This window comes from Electrona antarctica (assembly GCF_951216825.1).
Source record: "Electrona antarctica genome assembly, chromosome: 17".
NCBI lineage: Eukaryota > Metazoa > Chordata > Actinopteri > Myctophiformes > Myctophidae > Electrona > Electrona antarctica.
The window spans coordinates 24808889-24830510 of NC_136798.1; the positions used below are offsets into that span (position 1 = coordinate 24808889).

The following is a 21622-nucleotide window of genomic DNA, read 5'->3' on the forward strand; positions in this document are numbered from 1 at the left end:
GGGAGGGCTTGAATCTCACCTGATGGCGTCTGTACTGTTCATCTCCTTGTCAGGTACCTAAAGGAGAAACGACAGCGTGTTAATGGAGGGGCACACGTCCACTGACCCGGGGATCTTCACAGGTAGAACATTGTTGCTGCCACAAAGCACACATTCACTCTCTCCATCTCCCCCATCGGGTTATGTTTTCTTTTTTTTTTGTAGTTTGTTGTAGTTTGTCATTTCTCCTCGCTTCCTGTTTGTGGGTTGGGGTTCCATCCCCCTGCATCCATCCACCCGTGGAGCCCCGCACTTCGCCACCCTGCACCCCCACTGTGTCGCTCCTCATAGGCAACCTGTGAAGCTCATCGGACGGCACAGGACTGACTGACTGTCTAGGTCTGCACTTGGTGGAGTGGGGAGAGGACAGTCATATCATACAGTGAAAGGGAGAGAGAGATTGAGAGAGAGAGCGGGTGGGGGGTGATAGAGGGAGGGAGCCGAAGCCTCCATTGCAGCGTAGACTGCAGATACATAGCCCCAACCCCCCAGGAGGGATACTGGCAGCGACTCGATATCTGCGTCGATGTGTTGAATCGGCAAGAACACAGACGGGGAGGGGGAAGAATGTTGTGGGGGAGAGAGAGAGAAAACAGAAGCGGAGACAAGAAGGCAAAAAGAAGGGAGAGAGAGAGGGGGGGGGGGGGGGGGGGGGTGAGATGACGAGAAAGAAGAGAGAGAAAGAGAGAGGGGAAAGAGAGGGTAGAGAGAGAGAGAGCGAGGTGAGGGGGAACAGGTGGTTCAATCTGTTGAATCTCACACTTGTCCTAGACTGTTAGTGGAAGGGAAGAATGGCATTCATCCCAGTCTGCTGCTGCACGTTACCTTGTATTTTATTAACCACTGAAGCCCTATCCTATTTTGTATTTTTGTTGTATGACATAGTTGTATTGAACAAAGATATAAAAAAAAATAGCTGATCAGCAATGTTGTGCCAAAATAGCTACATTTGCTGCTCCGCTATTTTAGGTATATTCGTTATGTTACGTTCCAACTTCCAACAGTTGAATATTTTCACCTATAATAAAAATATGCCCCCCAGGGTTAAAGTTGTTAGGGAGAAAACACCCACTAGGCTAGAACACTCTCTCTGCCTCACTCTCTCTCCGTCTCTCTTTGCACATGAAATATGCAAAAGCGTGATATTAGACCCAAGGAATTTGCATCTCTGTTCATATTGGTGGGGGTGAAGAAAATTGATTTAACCACAAAATAATATTGCAAAATTAATGGGAAAACTAAAGAAAAGAAAACAACGATCTACCCATGGATGCAAATGATCTGGTCTCTGCCATCAGCCATGAAACCTAGTATAAATATAGGGAGAATACACGGTAAACATCCTGTGTAAATTCACCCATTTCAAACTAAATGCACCCCTAAGGGAGTCTATGAATGGAACTGAATGTTTAGTTCGTAAACTCTCAAAGTTAAATTAACACTCATGATCTTATTGTGTGGTTTTGGCAGAAAGCTCCTCAGTGTTAATTTGTCTATTTGTAACTCTAAAAGGCTATGAATGGACCTGCTTACGGGTCCATTTGGTTCCATTCGTAGAGAGTTAAATGAACACCCTTTACAGTGGCCGTTGCGGTAAGAAGGTGAGCAGAGCAGACGGCCGTGTTCCGCTCACTAGGAAGCTGCCAGGGACATTCTGTGTGAACGAGTCGAACTTTACAGCTCCGCACGAGTCCCTCGGGAACACACACACACACACACACTGACACACACACACACTGACAGGATTGCATATAAACAAGCTCACATGGTTATCTCTCAGCGCCCACACTGTCGTCCACCCACCTTTTTTGCAGTTGCTAAGGTGACGGCAAAGACTGAATTTTAATCAAACAATGAATTAAAGGAATGTGATTTTTCTTGTCCGTTGTTTAATGGCAGCACCATGTACCGAGGTCTGTCAATGTTAAGGCTCATACATAGTCTGGATTTTCGGTGGTGGGGTGACGTCGCGAGCTGCGGTGAAGAGCAAACCACCGCCACCGCTCCAGCCCTTCTCTCTGTTTTTACTCACCACCGTGCAACGTTATTTCAGCTCCGGTGGTCAGCTCACCACCGGAGCAGGTGACCACCACCGAAAATCCAGACTATGAATAGGCCTTTACGGTCTCCACCCATGTACCGAGGTCTGTCAATGTTACGGTCTCCACCCATGTACCGAGGTCTGTCAATGATACGTTCTCCACCCATGTACCGAGGTCTGTCAATGATACGTTCTCCACCCATGTACCGAGGTCTGTCAATGATACGGTCTCCACCCATGTACCGAGGTCTGTCAATGTTACGGTATCCACCCATGTACCGAGGTCTGTCAATGTTACGGTCTCCACCCATGTACCGAGGTCTGTCAATGTTACGGTCTCCATGTACCGAGGTCTGTCAATGTTACGGTCTCCACCCATGTACCGAGGTCTGTCAATGATACGGTCCGAGGTCTGTCAATGATACTAGTCTCTCTAGTCTCTAGTCTCTCTCTCTCTCTCTCTCTCTCTCTCTCTCTCTCGGACGGTTAAGGAAAAGAGGGCGCTGTTTTTCCTTTGTTTTGCCAATGGGTTCCCAGATTGGCAAATGCAAACATGGAGAGATGAAGCATCCTCAACTGATTGAATTATGAATTATGCTTGAATTATGCTTGAACACGACTCTGTGCCTTGTTTCAAATCTCTCCTGAAAACACTTTCATAAAGCTGCTTTTATTCCCCAACCGTATGGATCTATTTTAACTAATTTTGTCTGTTATTTGTTCTATTGTTATGTTTTATTGGCTTATTTTATGTGTATTGATTCTTCTGTGAATAAAAATAAAGATTGTAATATTAATATTATTATTATACTCTCCACAAGAAACACCCAGGGTGCCGGCCCGGTACCGGCGAGCTGCCCCGTGTCCGATACAGTAGAGAAATGACAGTTACCATGTGGGGGTCCCCAGGGGTGTGGGGAGGGGGGGGGGGGGGAGTTCCAGACCCTCAGGAACGCGCCCAGGGGGCCGGGCCGGTTCCGGCGTGCCGCCCCGCGTCCGAAATGGTTGAGAAATGACAGTTACCGTGCGGTAAGTCCCTCTACTGTACTGTACTTTACTGTACTGTCACTGTACTGTACTGGCACACCCGAAAGCATCATATATACAGTTAATATGTGCGTGTGTGTTTGTGTGTGCGTTAGGTTGCGCACAGGTGGTGAAAAACAACCATGTTGTTTTCGTGCTCATACCCAGCCAGCCACCCAGCCACCCACCCACACACACACACATAGCCCCGTAAGGGAGTGGTTACACCACTCAAAAATACAATAAGATACAACATAATTAAGCAACATGCAAAAAGCACATATTGCAAAATTGAAAAAGAAAAACAAGTAAAAAAACGGTTTATTGATACCTATTACCTATGTATAGGATTAAGCCTGATTAATGCTTCCTTGTATGACAGTGTCAAGCACGGACATAGTCGATCTACAAGTCCACAACGAGTCACATCTGGGACACGTTGTGGCCTTGTAGAGCTGCAATGTTCAGTGCGTAACACGGTTGTAAGATGACAAAATCAATTGGGCATAACATACCGTAGACAGGTGTGGAATGGATGATGAAATCTCCCTAAAAGCCCTTGTCATGTACTATCTTATGCTTGATTCTCACTTTTGAGCTTTGGGCCTCACTTGTTATATCAGCCATGTCGTATTTTAAAATGACTGCAATGACTGTGGTAAAATAAAGCAATAAGCCACGAGAGGTCTCAGGTTACCGGGTATTTTACAATGGCTGGGGGCGTAGGCAGACCCGAGGCGCAGCCGAGGGTCTTCTACCCTCCCAACCCTCTGGAGTGGCTTATTGCTTTTCTAAAACTGTTACAAACATATAGCAATATTAACCTAATAAAACTATTAAATTCACAAAAGTAGCTACGCTTTGCGCCACCAGAGCGAGCCACATCACTTCCTTGTTTTGCTGCAAGTAGGCTATGTGACGGGAGAATAGCGCTTGATGTCTTTACGGGGCCGCCTGGAGCCACACATTCACTTGCAAGGCAATCAAGCGCTCCCCTTCCCCAGTACAGCTACAGAGATGCGGAATCAGCTGCGAATGTTATAAAGTGATTGAAGGTGTGGGTTATCGGTGAAATTTACACTGGTCACGTGACGGTAACCAGCCAATCAGAATCAAGTATTGGGACTAACCGTTTTAGAAGCATTGTTTGTTATTGCTGGGGGAAAAGCTCTCTAATGTTCTAAGTCTCAAGCAGAGTAAATGATGGATGCCACGAAATAAATGCTAGTAAGCGGATGAGTTGCATTGTTCAAGATTGCTTGTGTGGAGGAGCATGGCACGATCTATGGAAGCACACCTATGGAAGTCCAAAGCACTCTCGATGTGTGTCAAAAATTGTTAACAGAAGTTAATAATTGACCTGATCAGTTCTATTCTTGGCTCCTTCCTTTTTCCCTTTATAGTTTACACAAAATCTCTTCGCTAAAAATAGACGATTTGCAAATTGTTCAAGTGGTTAAATTCTGTGGTGTCATTCTTTATGAGTGGGCCAAAACATGGGCCTCGAATCTGACTAATATCAGGTGTGAGATACCTTCTCCCAGAGAGGCATGACTGTAGCTCAAAAGGGACAAACTATCAATACACAACACCACCCCAGGATCAAGAGTACTATGGGTGGCCATTCATGGACACACTAGCACTACTATAATCCTAAAATGAAGAGGGGAAAAAGTGCTCATTCTCACTACAACATTTAAACATTAATGTTTGAATTCACAACTTTGCGAATCACCAGTGTATCACCCTATATCCATCTACAATTCACAATAAACATTATATAAAGAGGACTGGTTTTGATTTAGAGCCTAAGAGGCCTTCCGTCACTCACCATGTTGATGCCCCTGGGCAGAGAGACAGATCTGTAAGGCTGTCTGGAGAATCCCAAGTCCCAGTGGAACATAGGAAAGGGATCCCTCACCCCAAACTCAGCCTGCTGACAGAACTCGGGAGGCGGTGGTATCACTTCCTTTTCGTCGATCTCCGACATCGACTGTGTCTCTGCTTCTGTCTGAAGGTCCTTCCGCTCATCCTCTCTCCTCACACTGTCGATGTCGGTTTCAAGGTAGGACTTCTTAGTAGGCTCGTGGGGGGGATCTGGGTAGGCCTGCATTTTGTCCACAGATGAAGGGCTCTGCAGTGGTGCCGTGGAACAGGACGGGATGCTGGGGCTACAGTCGCATGCTACTCGTGTCTCGGTCTCAGACTGGGCCTGGGAGGAGTTGGTGGCTGTTGCTGTGGTGGTGGGGGTGGTGACAGTACAGGGACAGCTACCCCCCTGTGCTATAGTACGGATTGGTTTCCCAAATGCCTGCAGGCTGTTGGGGTCCATCACACTGCAAGTCACCTCATCCAGGAACCGTGAAAACTTCAGCTTGACATCTATCTTTTGCTCTAGCAGCCACTGTGTTCGCGTGCATCTGGCTATTGTTGCCTGCTGCTGTTTGGTACCCTTCCCCCTACACTCCCTGTGCCTCTCTGGCCACTTGACAAGTTTATCCGTGCTGCTGCTTCCAATGCGCTGCCGCATCTGTGGTAATGCGATGGCGCAAGGCCCTCTAGATGATCGGCAGTCTGCCGGACGGCCCTGCCCGTGCTTCCATCTCAGGTGAGCCTGGAAGGCTTCCTGGCTTTGTTTCTTGATGGAGCTGTGCAGGAGGCAGGTGGCCCCAGAACTCCCGCTGTCCAGGCTGTTGCTGCCCACACTGCCCCTTCGGCTGCTGCTGGCGGCACTGGCGCTAATGGTCGATGGCAGGCTGCTGGGGGGGCAAGATCTATCGGAAGGAGAATGGCCTACCAGCTCCTCCAGCCAGCCAAGGTCTCTGCTGAACACATGCGAGGGGGCAGTGGAGGAGGACCAGGTGTCTGAGGGCAGGTTGTCCTGGTTGGGCCTCCTTCTCCGGGAGAGACGGGATGGTTTGCTGCTCATTCCATCCATCGCAGCGTGGTTTCTGATTGCCCAGCTGTGCTCTCAATTGACAACTTGCCCATGGTCCAGTGCGTAGCACCAGTTTTTTAAGTGTTTTAGCCCAATTCTGTTTCACTGTGACAGGCTGACCTCGTGCTTGTGCGGTGCATTGCATTGTAGCATGAACAGATGGTCCCCTTCTGTTCCAAGATAATCCCCCTCTATGCCATGTTGCCCAAGGACACTTAAAGATATCAAAGTTAATGTATGGACCCTCCACCCCCCATGTTGATCTTATTAGATCAACATGGCAAAACTGTCACAGTGATGTCTTTACAACCCCCACTTATTGCTCAATTAAGCCGTTGCTGAGTTATTGCTCTCCAGCGAAAGAGAGCAAAGAAGCCCAGCTCCTGGGCTGTAGAAGGTTCGATGTTGGGCCTAATGACAGAATTAAGTTATTATATTCTGGGGAAGAACCCTTGCTAACACGGTTTACTCTGAGTGTGCTGTTGTTTAATTAGACTATTAGTCTATAGCAGGGCAGGCTATGAGCCTTTTCAGCGTTTTCCGGGTCAGTGGTTCGTGCAAAGCATTGATCACAGATAGCACATGGTAGCTGATTGGAAGGCAAGTAATGGCTACTGGGGCAATAGAGAGTCACACACTCATGTACTAATGTACTAACTAATGTACACGCACAGTAATGGATTACATGTAATGCATTTTAGTTGCAATGTATATTTCATGTCCCTCTGAAACGTTGGCATTTTCTTTTTATCAATACATATTTACACTAATCCAAGTGCACACACACACACACACACACACACACACACACACACACACACACACACACACACACACACACACACACACACACACAGTTCCACTTGGATATTTTTGCCTACTACTGTGTTACATATACATTACATATGGCTTCCTTTGTGCGGTATTTAGAAAAGCAGCTAAAATTTGATTTTTAACTAGTTGACACATCATTTAAGGACCACTTCCACACTTTTCAACTTATCTTCATGTAATTGGTCCATGATAAAATACCACAATTTGTGTCTCATAGGAGGGCTGTGGGCAATTCAGAAATCCGTCCACCAGTGACATCATCATTAGACAGATTAAAAATAATATATATATTTAGATTTTTAATAGCGTGAGAACAATGGGGTCCATTATCACATTGCAACTTTTCAGAAATAGAAAGCTTGCAGTTTCTAGCGTGAATTCCCCATCGATGATGTCACTGGTGGATGGGTTTCTGAACTGCCCACAGCCTTCCTATGAGACAAAATATTTATGGCATTTTATCATGAACATTAGTGAGGACCAATTATATGAAGATAGGTTGAAAAGTGGTCCTTTAATATAGTTGCTTCCTGTCCCTAACCAAATCTCTTTAAAAATATCCGATCTTTGCAGAATATTATTCACGTATTTATGATTTATACCCAGAATAGGGACACCAGGTTTCATGTGCTTAAATAATCACAGCATGTCAATAGTCTAAACATATAAAATAGAAAAATACGCCCGCACACTGAATATCTACTCAGTACAAGAGTTCAAATGTATTGAGGGCAACCGGCAACGTTTCGGTCCCTACGGACCTTATTCAGGCATGAGGCTAAACATGAAATTAAACAGGCAAATAAAATAAGTCGGAAGAATGCCTGCACTCTGTCAAATTGAGAAGGAACCATCTGGGATGTAGCAAATGCTATCACAGAGGACCGTGACACACTGAACTGTGCGCTCCTTGTGGACATACTGTAGCAGCGATGTTCATCAATATTCATTCAGGCAGTTACATAACTGCATCGATAACACCTCTCTTTCCACCACACATTGGGAGGCTTTTGAGAGATGGTGACACTATTGAGTGACTGCAGTCTGAGAGCATTGAACTATCGCCTCTGTCGGGTAGAAAACCTCACATGTCCAAAACTGTTACCTTTCAGGATTCAAATTCAAATTCAAAAACAGAAAAAGTAGCAGATCGACAGATCTGCTACTTTTGTTGCTTTTGTGTGACGCTGTAGTGTAGTGTGACCAGCAGCGGTTGGCTGTTCATTAGATGATTTTCAGTTTGCTTATAGGAGTGACAGGGGTAAAGAGGATGTATAGTTGCTTATAGGAGTGACAGGGGTAAAGAGGATGTATAGTTGCTTATAGGAGTGACAGGGGTAAAGAGGATGTATAGTTTTGGCCTTGGACTATTTTCTTTTGAAACACTTGGACAATAACAAAGCTTATGCACGCCTTCTTCTTGTAGATTTCAGCTCAGCATTTAACACAATACAGACACATCTCTTAATTATACGGTTGAGGGACCTTAATGTCCACCCTCTTATTATTATGGTACTATTAATTTTTAACCAAACGTAAACAATGGGTCAGTGCGTTAGCTCACCTGTCCATTTTACTCTGTACAATAGGAGTGTAGAAGTGGCAACCCGAATAATTACATCATAGAATTCTCGGATGATACTGCCATCTTAGCCCTTCTGGATAAGGATAGCTGACTTAGCTGACTATATTTTTGAGGTACAGAGCTTTGTAAAGTGGTGTGATGACAACCACCTTGTTCTTAACGTTAGGAAGGCACAGGAGATGGTGTTCGACCCCAAGAGTATTGGTGACCACAGGCCTGTGTTCATTCATGACTCGACCATCTCACAGGCCTCCTCATATAAATACTTATAGGCATTTGGATTGACAACTCAATAACTTGGAATACACATATGGACAGTCTCTAGTAAACTACAGCAAAGACTGCACTTCCTCTGCCGTCTCAGGGTTCAAAAATGTTCTATCGAGCGGTCTTAGAAAGCTTGGTCAGATTTGGTATCACAGTTTGGTTCGGAAATCTCTCAGTGCAACTGAGGTCCAAATTGTTTAGATTGGTGCAGACTGCAGGGAAGATCATAGGGGTAAGACAACTCCCCTCTCTGCAGTCTATTTATGAGCAGGCTACACTAAGACAGGCTCAAACTATTGTCAGTGATGTTACCCTCTGGTAGAAGGTGTACAAAGAACCAAAGTGGAAGTACATCAGGTTTAAAAAATCGTTGTGCCGTCATCGCGCACAGTACCATATGGAAGTGTAACAGCCAAGAACACTCGTCATTTCATTTAGCCATAACTAATTTCAACGCATTGTTTTTTAATTCAAAGTTGTGTAATGTATGGCGTTTCAGTTTTCATTTGCTATATAGATCGTGATTGTATTGTCTCTCTATGAAACGGAAAGCGAAAAGCAAAGTTCGGATTAATTAAACAGACTGAACTGAGTCGAAATAACATTGGAAATGACACCCGTTGCTTCCTTACCATCTAGCCTTTAATTGCCTTTCAATAAAACCACATTTGGTAAGGTTGACACAAGTATCATCTACGTGTTACTGATTATGGGGAATTTTATATTATTGTCCATCAAATATTTGCTGCGCAATGGAGTGATGAAAAAATCAAATAACTTCTTTAAGTTACATTTTGTACCAGATAGAAGTTAGTAAGTCCAATGACAGAATGAAGAATGGTTAATTGGTTATTCAGAATTTCAGATCATAGGTTTCACTCTCTCCACTGTTACCTCTCCACCTAGATTATAGACAGTTGTAGAATTCTGTACAAAATCTACTAATACAAATCTGATTTAACAACAAACATTTTCTCTTATGGGGTCCCTTGCATGCAGAAAATGTTTTCATTATTATTATTTTTTTTTAAAGATTTTTTTTTTTGCGGCTTACGCCTTTTATTGGTTTTTGAAGGGACAGACAGTAGGCTGACAGGAAACGGGAGAGAGATGGGGGAAGACATGCAGTAAAGGCCGTGTCGGGCTCGGGAGTCGAACCCGCGGCACACTGCGACTGGATTACCAGTCGGGTGCCCAGACGGTTACGCCACCGCCTGGGCCATGTTTTCATTATTCAATTCAAAACACATTCATGTCAAGATAGTACATATTAGGCCACGGACCCCGGCCTATACGTACTACTACCTAGACATTAAAATGTTTGAGAAAGACTGTAAATAACTAAATATGTAGCGTGTGTCTTGTCAAGCCAGACCATTCCACTCTCCAGAGGTGTCATTAGTAGAGCATCTGATACGCTTAACTTATTTTCCCGACCAGCGACACCGTCGTTAAAATGAATCAATTAGTCTTTATGTGGGACTTTGTAGACGTGACTGGGGTGGCCCTATGGGCACATATGTTCCTCACAGAACATCCTCCCTGCTGTTACAGCCCTGTCGTCTGCTCACAGGACCCCCAGGGGACCAAGATGTCTGGCGGCCGGGAGGAGAGGAGAGGAGAGCCAAGCCTACAGCGCACAGCCATCTTCCTCTATTACACTGTCTCTCCAAATCTGTTACTTTCACTTCGTTCATGAAGGCTCCTCCATTGTGCCATCATTTCTCACCATTCTGGGCCCATCCTACGCCGACACAGCCCTCTGCTATGATGAATGTCTTTAATAATCTCTTTTCAATCTCAGAAGGAGGAGAGGGGTGTGAGCCAATTTAGAAGTATCGCCCTGATGGGAGAGAACGTCGGCCCATGGCTGCCGAGAGGTAATGGACCTGAAATGGATTTCTGCTACAAGCGCAGAGGTGGAGATAATTGGTGATTGTTCAATGGTTGCACTCTGTTTTCCCTCGCTGACCCAGCTCTGTCTCTGCCTGACCGTTCGGGCCTCTGCAGGGCCCACTGTCCTACTCCGTTACAAAGCCTGCAGACTTGATGCAATGGTTGATCAGCTCTGGCCATGGAGAAATATGGTCACGTGCCTCATGGCACTTACCATGGCATTTAGAATTGGGTGCAAAAATATAATAGTTGATAATTACAATTAAATTAAGTACAGACCTTTTCTGAGTGTAACTCTTTCCCTTCATAAATGTTAACAGTTAACTAGGACAACACAACAGGCTGTCAGAGCGCAGTGCAATACAAAAAATTGGTTACCATGGCATTGTCCTGGGCTTGCCAGAAACAGTCCCATCAGAACAGTGAGCTATTATCCTGCATTGTGGCAGTCAAAGCAGCCCTATGCCAATACTGTCAAATAGTAATGATGCTACTTGACTGTTGTTATTCTCACTATGATATATATTACGGATGGACATAGCCAGTGACAAAGGTCAGGCCAATTCCCTTCATGCACAAGGCAGATACACCCATGCAGGAACAAAAAAGCAATCCTTTTGGCACTCAGGAACAGTTAATGTTCTCCTAGAAACTGATAAAATGTGTCAGCAGATTAATAATAGATATGAGAGCAGCAGGAACCCCAACCTAATCTCAAAGGCAATGTCCTATCGCCCAAGTCCTCTTGCTTCTCTACAGACAAAAACAAGAAAAACAATGCCAAAACAACAATTTCTTAGAGACTGTCTTTCAGGGAGAATCATTTAACCTAATCCTGTTTCGTTATTTAGCTCTGCCAGTTGGATCTCAGCACACTAGTAGCGTGCCCCACAAAGCTTTACTCAGGCTGTCAATAACGGCTAACAGGTGGAAAGCCACAATAGGGGAAGTCTGTCAATATGCCATCAATAATGCCACCCATCGATGGCTCTACCTCTGATGTGAGCGGTCACTTGCACGGAGTCACGCTATTCAAGCAAGTAAGAGCAGTCTGAATTGAATAATGGTCAGCTCCTTCTGAGGTTGTCGAGATGGGTTCCCCCTGGGATCCCTGCCTAACACGGTTAGCTCAGGAATAACCTCTGTCAGAAACCATTCACAGAAGCACAATATTGCATACCACAAGATTCAAAGCGGGTGGCTTTTACACGGCCTATAGTTAAATTGTTACTTAGCTTCCAATGTCCACTGTAGGCAACATCAAATGCTTTGGAAACTGGAACCCTGAGGGTTCATGTTCTTAGTTGAACCAATTGTATGGTATGAGCCTAATGGTTTAGTGAGACAGTAGGTTAACTACAGTATGTCTCTGTTACAGTATTAGGATCATGCTAGCGAGGAGAGGGACCCGCTGACCTCAATACATGTCATTATCATAACACAGTTTGATGTCATCATCAGAGGCTGCCTGTGTGTGTTATGAAACAGCAACGCAGACATACAGCAAATTCTTACTGCTATCTCTTCTGCAATGTTGTCACTGACTCACAATATTGATAAGGCAAAAAAGAAAGGTTACTTTCAAAATAGTTTGAAAAATGTTTTAATCGCCTATAATAGGTAACCTAAGTCTGTCATCCCTGCTGCTAGAGGCCGCTACACATAAGAACTCTGTTCCAAAAATAAAGAAATCAGCCGCGATTGTACTCATGGATATGAGTATATCTGTGGAACCAAGTCAAAGTAAATACCTCAACTCCTACTTTCCAAGTGCTTGTCAGTGTGGGATGTCCGCATTTCAAATATGATTATTTTGGGGGGTCGTGGACTCGTGGCCAGAAAAGGTTGAGAAAAACTGCACTATAACATGCCCAAAATTGGAATTCCATGTGAAAATGGTCAAAAGAACCTGGGAACCTAGTGAAAGTGTCTCTTTGGTAGCTTTTGAAAAGGTACGGGTTAAGTTATTTTACATAGGCCTACATTATTCAGAGGTCTTGTTATTTAAACGGATAAAGTATATTTTACATACATAGGTAGGTGTATATATAGGCAATTAAATTAACTATACTAATTTGACAAATGTAAATTTGTGGGGTGTGTTCAAGCCGCAATTTCAAACGTAAATCTATAATCTATAATATCTCAAATTAAAACATTTACAATATGATGATACCGACATAATTAATGATGTTGCAAAAACCAAATAATCGCCGAAAACAACAACAATTAAATATAATATACTTAATGTTTTTGAATGTCTTCGGTTTGCCATTCTTGTGTCACAAAGGCTGTTTGGTGGAGAGCCAGCCCACCTTGTTAGCTTTGTCCTGTCCTGGTTGACAGTGACCCACTCCTGATGGCGATGGCAAAGAATAATTGGCCAGTGCTTTCTGCATGGAAACGCTGCACTGACAGCAGGTGTGAGCCCTGCTGTCCCAACATCCTGACATCCAGTGTGGAGGAAGGCACACCTGAAACCACAATCATACTAATCAATGACTTTCCAGACAGGACATTGATTCACGGAAGAAAATTCAGTGGGTGTGTATTCTGCAAACTGCAACGTGATTTATTTTAAGTGTGACCAATGTCCATATTGTGTCGCTAGATACTGCTACCTTTTTTGGAATCAGAAAACAGTAACCCCATTACTTTTGATATGTTACCTTGCAACACTGCCAGTTAGCCATTTAGAGCCATTTGAATCATGCCATGGCATGTATGTCTTGAATTACAATTATAAGATGAATATAATAATAACATAATGTGCTACATGTGTATGTAGTATGCAGGCATCCAGGTAACCTACACAGGTAATGTTTGTCTAGATAAATTGCATTCAGAGGACGTTCACCGGTATGTTTCTGGCCACCAACCAAGAAAACATATTTAGAGCAAATTGCTTGTCAAGAAGATAAATGCAGCAGCAGTGTATGAGACTAGTCTTTTCCACAGCTATTTTTCGACAACTTTTCCACGCACGCACGCACGTGCGCGCACACACACACACACACACACACACACACACACACACACACACACACACACACACACACACACACACACACACACACAGCTATTTATAGTAACTGTGAGATAAAGGTTTCTCATAACGAGCCCCATGCCACCGTCGGCCCTAATCCTTTGTTATTAATTATATCTTAAACAAGCCTACACAGTTCCTGTGGTGTCAGCAGCACTGGGTATCCATGGCAACAGCCAGTTGGGACCAGGGATGCAGACAACTCAGCTCTCCTGCCTGACAAAACATTACCTCAATTCACATCCAGTGAGATATAGTGCCCTCGTGGGACTGGTTTTGGGAAGTGCATGTCGCACAACAACCAACTGGCTTTCAACTTTGTTCAAATTTCGTTCAATTTTGTACTTTGAGTTACTTGCTTTTGAAAAGTATTCAGAGAAGTACAAATTACAAAGAACATTTTCTTTTTTAATATCAACACATTGCTCTATACAATAGACATTTTCCAAAAACAAAGATCTTCCAACATCTAGTGAAAATACAATATCGACAATATTGAGCTTGTAGATACTTTTACTATCCTATTTTAAAATTGTTTACAATAAACCTGTCCATAAGATCTTCATTACAAACATCATTTCAGCTATCTTGCCAAATTATTATTCAGTGGTACCTCAGGAGTTCTTGGCTGGTCTTGGTGTTGTACCTCGTGTGAAATCCTGTGTGGACAGAAACAAGCACATAACATACAAACTTAGGCACTACAGCATGGTATTTAAGTCCTGTTTAGATTTAAACAATTACTATAATGTACAATAAAGACAGGTGGACAATATGGTCTTGAAATAGCATGCAAATCCAGGTGTTTGAATCCTGTATAGCAGATCTACACAATACATTGCTAGGGATGTCACGATCATTACTTAAAATTGTAATTGTGTTTGTGTTTGATGACCTTGGGATACATCACTGAGGATACGTCCCAGGTGCATCCATGCGATGTATTTTTGTTTTAGTTATTCTATTTATAGTGACTCATAAGAATAGACTACGTGACAACCAGGAATAGTCTGGTGACCACCGGAGAGACGGGTGGCAGCCGGAATGTAGACGGCACCCGGGAGCAGGATGGGTTGGCGCCCCAGCCTGTGTCCTCAGAAGAAGAAGCCAAACAACCCACGGTGAGGCCTTTAGGAGCTCCGAGGGCCATCCAAACCAAAAGCGGAGCCTGCGGCACCACCATGGGCCAGGTGGAGCCTGCAGAACACTCTTGAATGAAGTGCCTGGTGCTGGGAGTCTGGTGCAACGCACAGGTGCTGGGCCTGGTGAGAGCAGGAGTGGACCTGGTGAGACGTAGCAGCATATAAATAATAATACAATTACAGCATAAGACAGGAAATAACAGGCACTACAGCTGCTGATGGCTGAATGCTGTGTTGTAAAACAGTACAAGTTGAGCCATTAGCATTAGCTTGGTTTAGCAAGCGGTACGGGTTGTGCAAGGACACGCACTGTGACTGGCAGGTGCACTTGTGCAAGGACGCGCTGTGATTGGTCAGTAGCCACTTTGAGTGGCAGTCGGGGCAAACGCTCTCGCCAGAACATGATTTACTATTCTATGTCTATCTGGTTGCAACTCGAACGGGCCTGAGTCGGCTCAGTCGAACTTCGCAACGTTCGACACTGCAACTCACTCGCTTTAACTCACTCGGTGGTGTGGCTCAAGTTTGCTTGAGACGGCGGGCCTCTGTAGCGGTCTAGTCCATAGAGTTAAAAGACTAGTCCGCAGTTGTAGGCGAGAGGCATTTCCACTTCCACGCAATATAATAACGTATCAAAGAAAAATGTATTAAATCAAACAAAAGCTAAAATCTATCCTGCACTGCAGTGACTAGAACTAAAAAAGTGTTACACTTGGCTCTCTCTTTTGCATTTACAAACTTTTGTATTGACCTTTACTTACTGTGTGCCTGTGGGTGCTGAGTGCTGAAGACTTTCGTCAACAGAGGCTTGGAGTTCCCACATCCCCTCCTTGCAGCCACTTAGAAGTTCTGTTGGACACCATGCAGGACAGCCATCTGCTGGACATATCAAGTACATGCAGCTCTAAGACAAATTCATATTCCACTTGGAGACTGTGGTGACAATTGCTTGTGCAGTAAGCTGGTTATTATTGGAAATTAAACCGCAAAGCTACTTACAGTAGTACCAAAACCAATACATTATAATTTGACAGCAAAAATGTATTTAACAAAGTAAGGTCTAATAACGACATGGCTTCACTGTGGATCTGTGTGTAATTCACACAAAAAGAAATTATTTGCAATATAAAAAGATATTCCGAGATTTACTACTTTGTTGGCCTACTGTCAGCATGCAAGAAATAGTCCAGTGGTTTGCAAGTAGTCGCGGAGGTGCAGACACAAACTATGCGCAAATCTAGATGGCTCGCTCCTTGGTGCCACACCAAGCTACAAGCTCACAACATGTTGCAATGTGACGCATTGTGAGCTTGTAGATCAGCTATTAATTACTATTATTGCACACCACCATTGTACAACTAAGTATAATACAGGGCTTATATGTGTTTAATCAGACTAATCGATTTAGTTGATAAATATGGGTTGTGATATATTTCCTGTCAATGTCCCAGCCCTATAGCAGGGTAGCTCTTCAGAGCAATGAGGCCCATGTCTGGGCTCAATCATTTTCCTGTACCTCTGCTGCACTCACAAGAAAATATGGCCAAATGAATGGGCACATACAGTTGGAGGCCATCGATATTGTCCTTTTCTTTTTGCTGAGGTTTGCGTGATCTGCGCAAAAAGGACAGTTAACCCATTTTGGGCGGGAACCCCTTTTGGTGTTTTAAACATTATGTTATAATTTAGCTATTGAAAAATAGCAGATCTACAAGCTCATAGCGCGCCACCGAGTGGCGCGCTACGAGCTTGTAGGTCTGCTATTTTTGAAAAATCGTGAAAATATTTATTTCAGAAAACTGGAGGATTTAGAAGATTTTTTTTAAATTTTGAGATCAGGCCTAAATGGGTCAAATGATAAGGGACAATATCGGTGGCACCCAACTGTACACACAGTTCCAACATATTGTCGCTGTCGCCTGTCGGGTGGAGACCTTGCATGTTCAAAACCGTTACTATTCAGGAAATGGAAAAGAATGACCTGTTACAATGGATCCAATGAAGTTATTATTTGGTCACAACAAACTCTTAATACTTATTCATTCTTGGTTAAAAATGTAAAAAAACACACATACAGAGCCACTCTCAACTGGTTGGTGACCAAATTTTGTGCATGTCACTGCATAGGCGTCGGCGATAGCCTATGCATGAACATTTTTCAAATCTACGACCTCACAAGCTTATATCTGTTATTTCTGTTATAGTTTATAGATCTGACACTATAAAATAGGGCATGAATTTATGAAAAAACACCAAAAGGATGAAATATATAAATACAAGGTTTGCAACAGCGATGATATGCTGAGGTTTTGAGCTATTCTAGAACATAAATGTGTATGCTTTTGCAGCAGTGAGACATAAAAGCAGATCTAAATCTACTTATAGCCTACTGGTTCCCAAACATTAGCTATATGGGGGGGTTCCCCTGAGCCATGGCACCAAATCCTTTGGGAGTGCAGGCTCTACAGATTTAGGAATGTTTTGTTCCTGAGCTATTGAGCCCGAAGAGCGAATCTGTGAATGTCTTTAAATCTTTAATCAAGTCGCTTTGTGTTGTGTTTGTGTTTTTATTTTGTTTTCATATTAGTTTCATTGGCCCAGAAGCAGCAGCAGCACCCATGCTTTGAAACTTGTTTTAAACACTTAGCTTCCGGCCTATTTACAATTTACAAGCAAATACAATAAATGGCCAAACATGTCAGTACTCAGTACTCAAATGTGCAACTGTCTCTATGCATCTATAAAGAATGATTAACCATCACAAAGTCACAATGATAAATAAAGCAGTTTAGCACACGAAAGTTAGCCTGTTGTTGACGTTCTGTTCTTCAGACAGAGTTTGGTTTCAGCTGGACTTGAGCAATTTCGATGTATAATCTGTATCTGATATGACCATTATGACCATAATAAATGCAAAATAACATGGAATGGAGAGGTGCAGTTGCTAGCTTAACGTGCAAGCTTAGTTAGCTATAGCTAGCTTAGCTAGCACGCTAGTTAGGTCAGCTGGTTAGTTAGCAAACGTCTACAAACAAACGGACAGCGTTATCAGCAGTTATATTGAGTTAGAAATAGAAAATGCATGATTTTAAAGTTTACCTCTCCGTTCTGATTGGTTGTTCAACGTGCGCTCGGAGTGACGTAAGCACCTGCTATCATTTGAACTTGGGGAAGAAAAAAGAAATCATAACGTGATGCCACGGCCCGCCCGGTACATCAAGTGGCCAGTCCAATAGCAGCCAATAACAACATTAGCCGTGTTTTCACTCATGCAAACAAAAAATTATGTTTGTTGTTGTTTATATGTTTATCATTCATATCATAGTTTAAGTTTAGTTTCGTTGAGGTGATGACGTTGCCACACGCGAGCTGCTGGTGCAACGCAGCGACCTGATTGGTGGAGCGACCGACGCTCCCACCAATCAGAACTCGCCTCACAAAATTCGCATACAGGTCACAGTTAAGCAGCTGAGAGTGGGAGATTTGAAGTCATTCGCTGCAGAGACAACACAGACATCAGTCGCATCTCTCAACGATATCTGATCACGAGTGAAATCCGGTGAAAACTAACGACGAATTGTTCATCATCATCATGGAGAACAACAACAACAACAACAACAAGCAGCGGAGGACAGACAGTTTACTGATGAGGTTAGTTGTGTTTTAACTGATTTGATTCGATTTTCCCCCTGGTCTTTAAGCACCGTTGTTTTTCACCGTTGTTTTTCATCATCATCATTTCACCGTTGATTTTCCCCCTGGTCACCACACGTCAATTGTTTTGTCCGTTGGCGTTGGTTCAGTGTTGATAATATCAACGATATCAACTTGATATCATATCAACACTCAAAAGCCAACGGACAAAATCGAACATATCAATGATATGTTGAGATTGAATGATTTAAATGGCCGGCTTTTTGTGATTTACATTTTTGCCGTTTTTAATGGTTGGTTGCACACGGTTTGCTTTTAAATGATGCAAATGCAATAATATTCTATCTATCTCTCTCTCTATTACAGGCTGAAGAAGTTTTTCTTTGGCAAGTCAAACATCATCAGGTATAATCTGAGTTCCCAGACGTTTTCGACACTAGGGGGGCACACCAGGTATGTTCTTCTAGTCCTTTCACAATGATAATAATAGAACCTAGCAACAGTTGCTAGGTTCTGTTTATGCCTATACTTGCATGGTATAGTTCTTCAGGAATTACATTGTCTCTGCATTCTATGTCTATAAAATAACTTATTTTATGTTACATGTATATAGGCTAGTAGTAAGGTTACAGTAGTAATTTGTTACGTTGATTATTGTAAGTCACTCTGCATAAATACCTACATTGTAATTGTACATTTTTGTCATCATCAGATTCAGCACTCCACCACCAGCAGCCTATAAGGTCGAGGAGGAGGATGTAATTGGACAGCAGGTTGAGGAAGCAGGTAAGGTGGCTGTCACAATTATTAATTACATAATCGCAATTATTTGAGATAGTCATACTTACTTTGCATAATCATCAGAACCCTTTCCATTCTATAAGTTCTGTTATTCTGTTAAAATGTTCATACATTTTTGGAATATTTCAAAAGTAGTGGAAATGGCAGATCTACAAGCTCACATGTCGCATTGTGAGCTTGTATTTCTATCATGTGAATCTGCCATTTCCTTTATTTTTAAAACATTTTTGAAAGTATAACATTATGGGTGCGTTCGGAAATACTGCACCGGAGCGCACTCGCCTATTAGTTTGCATTGCACAGTTCACTCAGTGCGCTAGTTCCGAACGTGCCCAATGTTGCCCGTTTTGGTCACAGTACATTATTCATTTATTTGTGCATTTGAGTTATTTCATTTGTCATATCTGCCCTGTGCAAATCCTCAATTTGACAATAATCTTCAACTTCCATTTCATGTGACAGCCCTAGATGCAGGGAGCGTCTTCACCTCAGAGCAAACTTCTAAGAAGAAGAAATTCTGCTTCAAAGTGAGGAAGAGCAGGCGTGATGCTGGAAGGACAGCGAGCGTTGCAGAAGACAATTTACAGTAAGTACACTATCTGACATGCTTACTGTGTGTTCTCTTATTATTTATTTTATCCTGCACTATGAAAGCACCGTTAAGGGTTTATAGTGTTGTAATTGTATATTTTGTTAATTATCGATGGTGTTTCTTTAAGTGTGATATCGTTTACTCTGCTGTTTTTACAGTACTTTTCTTACCCTTTAACTTCATCTTAACAGCTGTGCTGCCCTGGTTACTGAATTTCCCTGGCAGGATCAATAGAGGTCTCATTTTATCTTATCTTAATGTGTTCAGGTCCAGGCTCCTCTCACAAGAAATGAAGATCAAAGACATGGATGAAGAAAGGAAGAACATGGTGATTTTGGTCGACATGATGAGGACTAAGATTGCAGCCATGGAGAAGGACAAGGAAATTAGAAAGTTCCAGCTCCTGGACATGGCAAGGAGGTTGGTTGAAATGGAATCAAAGATGACAGCCGTGCTGGAGGAAGAGGCCAACCTATTGCAGAAGGGACGGTTAGAGAAATGGGCGGAGGAGAGACTCCAAGAAAAGGACGCTTTGTCACAAATGTGATTCCATTTTGTATATATAAGATAACAATTATATATATTTGTATATTTGTTGCAAACTGTTCAATGAATTTAAGTTACTGTTTTTTTGTTTTGATTTATCTATTTGTATCTATTACTCTTATTCTAGTTAATTATTAATGATTCCATTTTGTATAAGAACAATGTATATAACTTGTAAATATGAACTGAATACCTTGATAAATCATCTAAAATTTTAAAATGTGTCTATGTATCTTATTATGATACTCATTGTTTTAAAGTATTTAAATTATATACGGGAAAAGGTGCAGTAGAATAACTAGTGATTTAGATTTGTCAAACGCTGAAATAATGCCATATATATTATAAACAGTGAAATACATGCCACTGACAATTAACATCTCACATAATCACATTCCCTTTTTATAGTGATTTATTATGTAAAACACAATCATGCACAAACAGAAAAATCACACCCGTGTGAACTGAGTGGTGTAAGGTTTTATATAGCATGATCAGCTGTGGTCTGACGTAATGTCTGACGTTAAAGATCTTTGGCTAGGTAGACTCGTCTTCTGATGTGATGATTTGTGACCATGAAGTTGATTCAGCTGGAGTTTTTGTCCGATGTGAGGTATTATATAAGGTAAGGTATTATATAGCCTGATCAGCTCTGATCTGACGTAATGAAATCACACCTGGATGTGATTTCACAACTGGCTTTTTTTGTGCAGAGAAAATGACCATGGTTGCTACGGTCATCCAGTTCACCCGGGTGTGATTTAATTACGTCAGAAATTATTTTGAACATAGCAACCATGCTCATTTTTTTCTGCACACAAAAGCCAGTTGTAGGAGTGGTTTACACCACTCAAAAACAGTGGTATTCCAGTTTTCTGCATATGTTGTGTGATCTTTTAATCATACTCTAGGATAAAAAAAAACACTGCTGGATATAAGAGATTTTATCTCACATTTCTAGCTGTTTCAGTCAACACAACACAAGATCTTATAATCTTTAACGTTTTTAGAGTTCAACTCAACTATATTGGCAAAAACGTGGTACAAGCTGTTGTAAATTGGAATGAGATAAAGGAACTGAAAAACAGGTCACATAAAGGTGTGTGATTAAAATAGCAGTGGAATGGATGACAGATATGTAATAAGGTGGCTGGTTTAAGGAAAAATCAGTCAAATGTGGCAATTTTAACAATGTAGTTCAGTATCCAATCATAG

General features: G+C 42.5%; 2 protein-coding genes across 2 annotated transcripts in view; one reads left to right on the top strand and one right to left on the bottom strand.

The window, feature by feature from the left end:
- Positions 1-13036, bottom strand: part of LOC306940865 (brain-enriched guanylate kinase-associated protein) — a gene marked incomplete at its 3' end in the record, with an annotated part of 37759 nt that extends 24723 nt beyond the window's left edge. The window contains exons 1-2 of the mRNA XM_079526108.1: positions 12942-13036; positions 20-57 (exon numbers count right to left, since the gene is read on the bottom strand). Of these exons, the coding sequence (XP_079382234.1) occupies positions 20-57; positions 12942-13025 (122 nt within the window). The 5' untranslated portion in view covers positions 13026-13036. The remainder of the gene's footprint in view (positions 1-19; positions 58-12941) is intronic.
- A 5293-nt stretch (positions 13037-18329) lies between these two features.
- On the top strand, positions 18330-20450 carry LOC306941558 (uncharacterized protein). Its single transcript, XM_079527080.1, has 5 exons — positions 18330-18465; positions 18835-18921; positions 19181-19254; positions 19732-19855; positions 20129-20450. Exons 1-5 carry the CDS (start codon positions 18407-18409, stop codon positions 20406-20408), a joined length of 624 nt encoding a protein of 207 aa, XP_079383206.1. The 5' UTR covers positions 18330-18406; the 3' UTR covers positions 20409-20450.
- Positions 20451-21622: the final 1172 nt, after the last annotated feature.

Bases quoted from the DNA above. Each gene is read 5' to 3' on its own strand.
- LOC306941558 (XM_079527080.1), top strand. From the start codon at position 18,407: ATGGAGAACAACAACAACAACAACAACAAGCAGCGGAGGACAGACAGT. The intron at 19,255-19,731 runs GTAAGGTGGCTG...TTCATGTGACAG, and splicing joins ACAGCAGGTTGAGGAAGCAG to CCCTAGATGCAGGGAGCGTC. The intron at 19,856-20,128 runs GTAAGTACACTA...TAATGTGTTCAG, and splicing joins GTTGCAGAAGACAATTTACA to GTCCAGGCTCCTCTCACAAG.